The sequence below is a fragment of the Thermobia domestica genome, chromosome 10 (genome assembly GCF_964235325.1).
Source record: "Thermobia domestica chromosome 10, izTheDome1.hap1.1, whole genome shotgun sequence".
Classification (NCBI taxonomy): domain Eukaryota; kingdom Metazoa; phylum Arthropoda; class Insecta; order Zygentoma; family Lepismatidae; genus Thermobia; species Thermobia domestica.
This window is the reverse complement of record NC_137463.1, coordinates 102,971,358-102,983,606: the sequence shown is the minus strand read 5'-3', so window position 1 is coordinate 102,983,606 and position 12,249 is coordinate 102,971,358. Positions and strand designations below refer to the sequence as shown.

General features: G+C 37.4%; 1 protein-coding gene across 2 annotated transcripts in view; it reads right to left on the bottom strand.

Moving 5' to 3' along the window:
* LOC145662608 (protein Star-like) overlaps positions 1-12,249 on the bottom strand; it is a 206,311-nt gene that overhangs the window by 40,761 nt on the left and 153,301 nt on the right. For both annotated transcript variants that reach the window (XM_081728330.1, XM_081728329.1), the window contains exon 2: positions 5,836-6,029. In XM_081728330.1, coding sequence (XP_081584456.1) covers positions 5,836-6,029 — 194 coding nt within the window. The remainder of the gene's footprint in view (positions 1-5,835; positions 6,030-12,249) is intronic.

Sequence of the window (12,249 nt, the reverse complement as noted above, 5' to 3'; positions counted from 1 at the left end):
AGATTTTCGGTGGGGGGCCAACTTCAGAAATATCAAATTTTATACAAATAGAGGTAGAAACATGGAGTTAATGGCAATCGTTAGTGCATCGTTAGTGCACTTAAACGCACTAAGCACTAACATTAGTGCTACCATATTTTGGGATTTATTCAAGATTTTCGGTGGGGGGCCAACTTCACAAATATCAAATTCTATACAAATGGTGGAGAAACATGGAGTTAACGGCAATCGTTAGTGCTAAAATATTTTGGAATTTAATCAAGATTTTCGGTGGGGGCCAACTTCAGAAATATCAAATTCTATAGAAATAGAGGTAGAAACATAGAGTTAACGGCAATCGTTAGTGCACTTAAACGCACTAAGCACTAACGTTAGTGCTACCATATTTTGGGATTTATTCAAGATTTTCGGTGGGGTGCCAACTTCAGAAATATCAAATTCTATACAAATAGAGGTAGAAACACGGAGTTAACGGCAATCGTTAGTGCATCGTTAGTGCACTTAAGAGCACTAAGCACTAACGTTAGTGCTTCCTTATTTTGGGATTTATTCAAAATTTTTGGTGGAGGGCCAACTTCAGAAATATCAAATTCTATACAAATAGAGGTCGAAACATGGGGTTAACGACAATCGTTAGTGCATCGTTAGTGCACTTAAACACATTAAGCACTAACGTTAGTGCTACCACATTTTGTGATTTATTCAAAATTTTTAGAGGGGGCCAACTTCAGAAATATCAAATTCCATACAAAGTGTCAGTATTTTCAGGAAGCTCTAATTACTTTGTTGGTGCTTGAAGTGGGCGCAAATTCATGCTGACCACCAAAGATATTTTACTTGTAGCATCTACACTAATTAAGCACTAACGTTAGGGGTTGGTGCACGAAGAAGCACTAACGATGCACTAAGGATAATACTAGATGTAATCATTAGTGCTTTTTAATTTGGCAGAAATTTGACACAGTGAAAAACTCCCCTTAAATTTCTCATGTGAGTTTCCTGAGATGTAACTGGCCATAACTACACTAATAGTGAAGCCCTAACGAAACAAAGTATTTTCTAGAAGCACGAACAATGCACTAACGAACGGCTCTAATTTTTTCGTTATTGGTTGAAGTGGGGGCGCCAAGTTCATGAAGACTTCCAAAGGATTTTTTTTGTTTTTTTTTTTACTTGTAGGACCTACGTTAATGAAGAACTAACGTTAGGTGTTAGTGCACTATGAAGCACTAACGATTTCAGTAGAAGAGGTCATTAGTGCTTTTGATTTTGGCGGAAATTTGACGCAATGAAAAATTTCCCATGAATTTCTTATGAGGTTTTGTGCTATATAATTGGCCATATCTACATCAATAGTTAAGCATTAACGGAACTATGAGTGTTTTGCAGAAGCGCTAACGATACATTACCGAATGGACTTATTTTTCGTTAGTGCTTGAAGTGGGAACCAAGTTCACGCTGGCCCGCAAAGGTTTTTTTTTTTTTTTTACTTGTAGCACCTACACTAATGAAGCACTAAACTTAGGTGTAGGTGCACTAGTAAGCACTAATGTTACAAGAAAACTTTCGAAATTAGCGTGAACTTAGCCCCCACTACAAGCACTAACGAAAAATTAGTTTTATTCGTTAGTGCATTGTTAGTACCTCTAGAAGATACAAGTAGTTTCGTTAGTGTTTCACCATTAGTGTGGATATGGCCAATTATAAGTCACAAAACTCCCATAAGAAACACATGGGGAATTATTCATTGTATCAAATTCCCATCGCATTAAAAAGCACTAATTACCTCTGTTAGTGCAATTGTTAGTGCATCTTAAGTGCTTCTTAGAGCACAAACACCTAACGTTAGTGTTTCATTAGTGTAGGTGTTACAAGTAAAAAAGACCTTTGAGGAAGTCAGCGTGAATTTCGCACCCACAATTTAAGCACTAACGGAAAAAATAGTATCATTCGTTAGTGCTTCCATAAAGCACTAACAATTTCGTTAGTGCCTCACTATTAGTGTAGTTATGGCCAATTACATGTCACGAAACTCACATAATAAATTTATGGGAAATTTTACATTGCATCAAATTTCCGTCAAATTCAAGAGCATTAATGATCTCTTATAGAGCAATCGTTAGTGCATCGTTAGTGCTTCTAGAAAACACTAACAGTTTCGTTAGTACTTCAATATTAGTGTAGTTATGGACAATTACATGTCACGAAACTCCCATAAGAAATTTATTGGGAATTTTTAATTGCATCAAATTTCCGCCAAATTCAAAAGCAGTAATGATCTCTTCTAGTGCAATTGTTAGTGGTTCTTAGTGCACCAACCCCTAACGTTAGTACTTCATTAGTGTAGGTGCTACAAGTACAATATCTTTGGAGGCCACGATGAACTTGCCCCAACTTCAAGCAGTAACAAAAAATTAATGCCATTCATTAGTGCTTCTAGAAATCACTAAAAGTTTGTATGGACTTTGACATTTCTGAAGTTGGCCCCCTCACCAAAAATCTTGGATAAATCCCAAAATATGGTATTCCTAACGTTAGTGCTTAGTGTATTTAAGTGCACTAACGATGCAATAACGATTGTCGTTAACTGTATGTTTCTACCTCTATTTGTATAGAATTTGATATTTCAGAAGTTGCCCCCATCTAAAATCTTGAATAAATCCAAAAATATGGTAGCACTAACGTCAGTGTTTAGTGTTTTTAAGTGCACTAACGATGCACTAATCATTGCCGTTAACCGCATGTTTCTACATCAATTTGTATAGAATTTGATATTTCTGAAGTTGCTCACCCCACCGAAAATCCCAAAATATGGTAGCAGTAACGTTAGTGCTTAGTGCGTTTAAACGCACTAACGAAACACTAACGATTGCTGTTAACCCCATGTTTCTACATCAATTTGTATGGAATTTGATATTTCTAACGTTGACATCTAACCAAAAATCTTAAATAAATACCAAAATACGGTAGAACTGACATTAGTGCTTAGTGCGTTTAAGTGCACTAACGATGCACTAACGATTGCCGTTAACCCTATGTTCCTATCTCTATTTGTATAGAATTTGATACTTCTGAAGTTGGCAACCCCAACAAAAACTTTGAATAAATCACAAAATATGGTAGCACTAACGTTAGTGCTTAGTGCGTTTAGGTGCACTAACGATGAACTAACGATTGCCGTTAACTCCATGTTTCTACATCTATTTGTATATAATTTGATATTTTTGAAGTTGGCCCAGGGGCGTCATTTCAGACTTCGCTTGAGGGGGACAAGAACACCATCGACATTAGACTTTCACGTTTTGTACTAGTATATTAGTAGACATCGATTAAAGTATATGTATTCTTCAAACCCTTGGGGGGGGGGGGGCAATTGCCCCCTCCTGCCCTCCCCAAATGACGCCCTTGAGTTGGCCCCCCACCAAATATCTTGAATAAATCCCAAAATATGGTAGCACTAACGTTAGTGCTTAGTGCTTTTAAGTGCACTAACGATTGCCGTTAACCCTATGTTTCTACCTCTATTTGTATAGAATTTGATATTTCTGAAGTTGGCCCCCCCACCGAAAATCTTGAATAAATCCCAAAATATGGTAGCAGTAGCACTAACGGTAGTGCTTAGTGAGTTTAAGTGCACTAACGATGCGCTAAGTTTTGTGAAAATCTGTTTGCATAAAGATGGGTGGGGGGCTAACTTCATATGAAGTTGGCCCCCCACCAAAAATCTTCAATATCTCGTAAACGCTGATAGCACTAACGTTAGTTCTGAGTGCACTAACGTGCACTGACGATGTGCAATGTTTGGTGTAATTTGGGAGAGGTGAGGGGGCAACTTCAGGCACGTGGTTAAATACAATCTATTATAAAAATTGGAATTTTCAGATTTTAAAATGTACACTTCATAACCATAAGTCTGTGGGGAGGAATAGTTTCAGAATGATAGGTAATTATCTGGAGTGTTATCATCATTATTAAGCATCTAAAAATTGTAGTCCGAAATAAGGAAACCGTAATTTTATTACTATCACACGCTTAAACCGCCTCATAAAAGGACGGCGGTTGATATCTGTGATTCTATTTAGTAGTACTCAAAGTATGATTATGTTATTGATTTGTGTAAATATAACAGGGATGACGCGCAGTGAGGGAGAGGGACTTTCTCACGTCTTCAGTGTATAAATTCCAAAATTATTGCAAGTGAGTGCATATGGTTTCCTGCAGTGGCGGAACTAGCCCGGGCATATATATATATACGTGTGTGTGTTTACCTTCTAGATCCGCCATTAGTTTTCTGTTTATCAATACCTAACGTGGGTTCCTGCCACAACGGCGTGGTATGTCCTGATGTTGTGGATGTTCTTCCCAAACTAGGCTATCGCATTGTCATCTGTCGTGTTACGAAAGGTTCACTAAGCACGTAAGTACTTCTAATCACATAAGTATTTCAGCCATATTAATAAAACTACTGTTTCCGTAAAATTTTAAAATATTTGATTTAGGATCACCCTCTATAATAATGCACGATGATTAACAAGAAGGTAATGTAATGTTACTATTTTTTCTCCTTTTTCAATTTGTCAATTGTTTCATTATTAAAGTGTATTCTAAACAATAATGGTAATGAAAACAAATCTGAAATACACGAATGCTAATTATAATAGACATAATAATGTGTAACTTTATTTTAGTTTGACCTCGTATAATTATGCACGAGACTAAGGGAAAAGGTGATGATGAGACGGATGATAATGGTTGAATGACAAAAGTCGGCGGAAACGGGAGAACCTCAAAAAAACCAACGTGCATGGTGTTTGCCCACCACAAAGCCCACTTGGCGGAAGCTGGAATAGAACCAGAGGCTTGAAGCGCCAGAGGTGAGCGTTCTAGCACTGAGCCACCGCGGCCCTAACTTTGATTTAAGAAAGAGAGAATCAGGTACCGTTTTTGCATTGTGTGAGTCGTCGTTTCCAATTATTAATGCATAACTACATTTATCCACAGTCCTAAGATTACATACATGGCTTAATGATGAAAAAAAAAAAAAAAAGATAAAACTGCCATTTTCAGCCTCGTCTCACAGTGGATTGTATACGTTTGGGTTGTGCTCGCTATGTTTTTCGTGTGTATATTAGACATTTGCTAAAATGGATTTTGATTGTGTATTTACTAGAAATGTAAGTTTATAGGCAATAAATAAATGTAAGATATATTTTTTTAAAAAAAGTTTGTAGTTCTTTTGGTTGGTAGCTGACGGTTTTAAAAAGGGCTGACGTATCTCAGAAGCTTCAAAAGTTTGACAACCAGTGATGGGCACATAAATAAATGTTCTCCCTCTGAAATTAAGAGATCTCTTGTCTGAAACCCGGAGCCGACCATTTACACTGGCCAGTATTAACAAATAAATGCAGTATTAACAAATAAATTCCAGGATACTACTTTTAATAAGCTGTCTCTCGCTAACTTTCTCCCTAAAATCGTTGACCTCTTAAAAAATTTTATTATAAAATGCTCCTCCGGGAGTATCTAGACGACTGTTAAGATAAATGAATAAATATAACGTTTAAGTAGAATGAAATTAACATATACAACCATATATACTCCTAATGACAACAACATTTTCTGACTAAGGTTGAAAATTGGCAATGAGATCAAAGCTTTCAGCATAGCTATTACGGTAAAAGCAACTTTATCTCCTGCTTAACTACAGAAGTTTTAGGTTATCCTTAAATGGTCCTTAGATATCAGATGATCACTTAAGTGGTCATCGGACAAAGGAAAATATTAATTTTCAATCAAACAAGTATATAATGAAAAATAGAGTAACACAAAAATTACCATATTTTTCAGAACTTTTCGCACGACTTCGCTTTGCCCCATCGAGGTATCTTCTCCGGGACTTGAAATTAGATTATAAGGCACTGATGGTTCTGGAGGTGGTGTTAGGTGCTTGCTTTTAACGTACTGAACCAATCGTGGATCATCCTGGGCTATTGCTCCATGTAAAATTTCATCCAATGTAAAAATTGAATCTGAAAAAAAATAAAAAATAAAGCTTACCAAATTTAGTGTGAAGTTTAAAAATATATAAGCAAAAAAATAAATATCTACTAGTAATAGGTTGTAAATTTCCTCCCTTTTTAGAACTATGAGATGAAGAAAGGTTCAAAAATCAATATACCTAATGGTACGCAATATTTCGTTGCTTCTTATTTCTATTTCTTTCGTTTTGTGTAATGCACAGAGTCCAATATATTCTGGACTTTGTGTTACAAAGTTATGACATAAGTTTTGCAATATTTATACAATCCAAACAGCCGGTGTGTGTATGCGCCGTGATCAACCCTAAGTACAAGGTCAAACTGGCCTGAAAGACAGTGTGGCCAGTGGACTATTTAACATAGAGGCCGCCACTCCATCAGTATCTTCAGACAGTTTTGGTGGCAGTGACGATGAGTGACCAACAACGTCTGATATCTGAACTGTTGCTGTACGATTTCGAACTTGTGTATAACGTACCGTCAACAACCAAAATCATTTGTCATGCTGAAGAAGAATGTGCAGTGAACCACAGCACAGTAACTCGTTGGTTTCAGGTATTTCGTGCAGGTTACAAAAATGTTGAAGATTTGCCACGATCTGGCTGCCACAAGATAAATTCTGTAGTGATAGAACACGCCATTGAGGAAAATCGCACGACAGCTGTCAAGCCAACTCGGCATGTCCCTCCCAGTCCACTGTTGTGCTTTACTAGGGATGCGCACGAGACGAGTCGAGACAGGATTTTCCTGACAAAATTCGAGTCGAGACACTGCTCTTCCAATAGAGAAATATACATTTTTCGAGTCGAGACATCACTTTTACAGCAATATTTATACAATCCAAACAGCCGGTGTGTGTATGCGCCGTGATCAACCCTAAGTACAAGGTCAAACTGGCCTAAAAGACAGTGTGGCCAGTGGACTATTTAACATAGAGGCCGCCACTCCATCAGTATCTTCAGACAGTTTTGGTGGCAGTGACGATGAGTGACCAACAACGTCTGATATCTGAACTGTTGCTGTACGATTTTGAACTTGTGTATAACGTACCGTCAACAACCAAAATCATTTGTCATGCTGAAGAAGAATGTGCAGTGAACCACAGCACAGTAACTCGTTGGTTTCAGGTATTTCGTGCAGGTTACAAAAATGTTGAAGATTTGCCACGATCTGGCTGCCACAAGATAAATTCTGTAATGATAGAACACGCCATTGAGGAAAATCGCACGACAGCTGTCAAGCCAACTCGGCATGTCCTTCCCAGTCCACTGTTGTGCTTTACTAGGGATGCGCACGAGACGAGTCGAGACAGGATTTTCCTGACAAAATTCGAGTCGAGACACTGCTCTTCCAATAGAGAAATATACATTTTTCGAGTCGAGACATCACTTTTACAGCAATATTTATACAATCCAAACAGCCGGTGTGTGTATGCGCCGTGATCAACCCTAAGTACAAGGTCAAACTGGCCTAAAAGACAGTGTGGCCAGTGGACTATTTAACATAGAGGCCGCCACTCCATCAGTATCTTCAGACAGTTTTGGTGGCAGTAACGATGAGTGACCAACAACGTCTGATATCTGAACTGTTGCTGTACGATTTTGAACTTGTGTATAACGTACCGTCAACAACCAAAATCATTTGTCATGCTGAAGAAGAATGTGCAGTGAACCACAGCACAGTAACTCGTTGGTTTCAGGTATTTCGTGCAGGTTACAAAAATGTTGAAGATTTGCCACGATCAGGCTGCCACAAGATAAATTCTGTAATGATAGAACACGCCATTGAGGAAAATCGCACGACAGCTGTCAAGCCAACTCGGCATGTCCTTCCCAGTCCACTGTTGTGCTTTACTAGGGATGCGCACGAGACGAGTCGAGACAGGATTTTCCTGACAAAATTCGAGTCGAGACACTGCTCTTCCAATAGAGAAATATACATTTTTCGAGTCGAGACATCACTTTTACAGCATATTTTCGAGTCGAGACAGCCACAAATCTTGTCTCGTGCGTATCCCTATGCTTTACCTTCACGAACTCGGGAAATCCATCAAGAGGTGCCATATTGTGTCTCACGAGTTGACCCAGCGGAGAGGAGAGTGGATGTGTGTTGGTAACTGCTACAAAATCCGCGTGATATGTGTTTCCTAAAACGGATTGTCACATGCGATAAAAAGTGGGTATTTTTCCGAAAGCCGAATGTGCAAAAACAGTAGTTGAGCAAGGGGCATCCACTCATCAAAGTTTCGGGTATAAAGTTATGGTCTGTGTGCGGTGGAACTATGAGAGGGTCATTCACTTCGGATTCTTTCCTCACGTTCGCACTCTCAATGCCGAGGTTTATTCCGAATAGTTGGAGCGGATATATGCTGCACTACACCAAGCATTTTGCATTGGTAATCCGAAAGCGTGCCCTGCTGCAACAGAATTACGCAAAAACACACTCAGCTGGAAAGAAGCAACAAAAGATCGGGAACTTGACGGAATCGAAATAATGCTACTCCAGACATATATATTTCTGACCTCGTTCCTTCGGATTACTATCTTTTCGATCCATGACGCACTTGTTGAAATCGCAATGCTTCACCAACAAACAGTAGGCGAGAACAGCAGTGAGTGACTTCGTTGTATGTAAGAACAATACGAGGGGCTATAGTTTGAATATTAATCTGCTTTCATTGAACTGTAATAAATACAGGTGAGTTGTACACTAGAACATTATCACTCACCCTTTTACTCCGGTGACCAAACAGACGAAACCGGTATATTTCTCAAACATACGCGTACTAATTAATAACTGCAATGAGCAGTCATATTTTATATTATAATGTATTATGTAATATTATGCCTTCCAGTTCCATGAGAGAGGATGAAGCCGGCACTCTGTACCTGATTTCTGCCTCTTAAACGGATCATGTTCAGGTCTGGGGATTGGGCATGCAAGAGGTGGTGTTCAACTTCACCTTGATGTTCCTCAAGTTATGCCACAACAGCTCCTGCTGTGTGATTGGGCACATTATTATCGTGGAATATGGCGTCATTCCTAGGAAACAATTGGACTGTTTTTTAAAAATGATTTAGAGTTCTAAGAATAGAGCTTTTCCCTTAACCAACTATTTAAATCGGAAGAAGATATAGAAATCAATCACTTTCAGTTTTAGCATTTATCGCTATAAACGGTAGTAAATAGCGAGAAGTGGTCTTCTACAATTAATTGTCTCAAGGATACATCCATCTTCACTCTAATCTTTCTACTAAGACCGGAAGTGGTAGCGGTTTAAATATTAATTGAGAAAATATCACGCCATAGGCACCAAACTTCCTCAAGTGGTGTACACGTGATTCTAGTACTTATTTAATAGACACTGTCCATAAAATGGACAGTGATGGTATTTATCAGTCGTGCTTTAATTTTTCCCACATTTTTCTAAATAGTGCACAGATTTAAAAAGGAAAAGAATTGTTTATGCATTAATTATTTAGAACTTAGCAATTAGGCCTACTGCTTACTGAAATGGTATGTGTTGTCGATAAGATCCACAGTTCAAAGAATTTGAATTAAAATAAATTGATATTATTAGCTTAGATGACTAACAGAAGAATTAACTCTAAAACATTGGTAAGCTTAGTTAAGTAGTATTTTGTACTTCTTCCAATTACATAGATACAGTGTAATGTTCTTTAATTTTTGTATATTATATTAAATTGATTTAATTAATATATAAAAACAATGTTAATAAACTAGACAGACTTTTCTATTCTTTATTTTCTAAATCTAGAAGTCACTGTTATTACCCCAGCCTCCTTCATAATCTTTATACGATGTTTATGATATTAATGTTACTTTTACTGCGAAAAAATATTTTCTTTGTTTGAGAACATTAGAATTTCAAATTTCATAAAAATAACTCATTTAGATTTCGAAATATTGTACATTTCTAGTACGTGGTAGGAAATATCCCACATCCGAGATCGTGCAACGAAGAGGGCTAGAAATGTACAACATTTCTAAATGAGAGTTATTTTTACGAAATTTGAAAATTTGAAATTCTAATGTTCTCAAACAAAGGAAATATTTTTAGGGGGGCAAAAGTAACATTACACACACACACACACACACACACACACACACACATATGGGGAGAGGGACGCGGACGACTAGAATGCTACTAGATCCCAACTGAATTTACGCCAAATTATGAGTAAATGTTAATTTACAAAATCTCGACTCTCTGAAAGAAGTCTTACAATGACACTCTTGATTTGATTACACATTCGAATATTTATTTTTCCTTCTTCTTCTTTATTTGTAATGAAGTGGTGTAATTTAAGTTGTCTACCTTTTCGTTCTTAATTTTGTTGTGTTTTTGAACTTGTCCTTTAGCATCCCATTTCTTTGCTATCATCATTTACTTCGTTTTCCGTTTTAATACCTAAGATATAAAATTTATTCTTGCTATCATCCGGTTCCTCAAGGTATTCTTTCCATCTCTGTCAAGCTGCAATTCTCTCATTAAAAGTTCATTTCAATTTTTAGAGTCTATATTGTCATAGTAGTTTTTCCTTGCTACCTTCTATTTCCATTAAATTTACCTTCATATACCTTATTATAATTTCCCGAGCCTTTTTAATTCCTCTTGCCACCTTCACTTCTATTGTATATTCCTCTGTCTTTGTAGATTTCCTTTTTTAATTCGCAGATCAACTTTCTATAAGTGTTTCCCTTCTCTGGTCTCTTTCGTCATGAAATCCAATGACAAAAGTGTATGACTAAAGCCGAGACTACTTTGACTAACCAAGAAATGTAGCTTTTTATATATATACATATATATTTCCTTGAAAGTGGCTAACATTTCAACCACACTAACCTAATATTTAACAACACATATGAATTCATTTGTTCTGCCTCTCTGTACTTCTTCCATATAGATCAGCATTGGTCAATTTCGTCTCCTCAACAAAATATTGGGGGGACATGTCCCCCTTGTCTCCCGCCAGAGACGCCCGTGTGTGTGTGTGGGAGGTATATTCAAAAAGTATCGAACTTTTGGTTAGGAAAAATACATTTATTGATTTTGAAATCCGAAAGAAGTAGTAGAAAGAAGTATTCAAAGTAGTGTTTGAAGGGGATTAGTGTTTCTCTCTGTTGCTGGAAACACTTCTGGGACGCAGTTTTTGGAACGGTGAGCAACCGTGTCGTCGCATTCCGCATGATGTTTTTTCTCTTGATTCAAATTGTGTCCCTTCTAGTGGCATTTTCAGCTTGGGAAATAACCAAAAGTGACACACGGAGCCACGTCGGGGGAGTAGGGAGACTGACGACATACAAGAATGTGTTTGGCGATGAAAGCCTGAATCAAATTTCGCGGACACTCTCCTCGTGCCTAAATTTTCGTTCAAAATTGAATGTACCGATGGTGTCTTCCCGTTGTGCCTACTTCCCGTTATGCCTACAGGCCCTCCAGCACTTTGTAGAAAATATTTTTAATGATCTTATCTGTAGGCAGAACGGTAATTCCCGTTGTGCCTACTTCCCGTTATGCCTACAGGCCCTCCAGCACTTTGTAGAAAATATTTTTAATGATCTTATCTGTAGGCAGAACGGTAATTCCCGTTGTGCCTACTTCCCGTTCTGCCTACTCTTTCGAGACGGGGAATTCTGTGCAGGGAGGGATCTTTTCTAGGGATTTTTTCTTTAGTAATTCTAATAGATTCTGTAAGAAGAATAACTATTCCTTTAAATTTCATCATATATTTTAAATGTTATCTTACTTGCTCTTCTCAGAAAAAATGACTAGGTACAGTTTTGTTATTAGCAGCGTTATTCACGTCTACTTTAGTAGAGATGTGTTTTTTTAATACTTACAGAGAAATGGAAAATTAATTGATTCAGTTACAAGAAAATAAACTTATTTCGGTCTAATATCAAGTCATTTCACAACAAAATTTTATTCAGTTTTCCAGTAGTTCATCTCCAACATTCTAAGGCTCGCAGTACGTAATAGGTGCTACAGTTCACATCCTCAAAATATATTTGGCCATATATTAAACAAACAATGCAAGAAGATGCATAATTCGGTCTCTTTTCTTTTTCTAAAAAAAGCCTTTGTCTTCTACATCACAAAGAGGGTGCTTTGTCCTCTATACATGATTCTGTATTACACGCAATATGTCGTACTTATATTGTAATTGATTCAGTTACAAGAAAATAA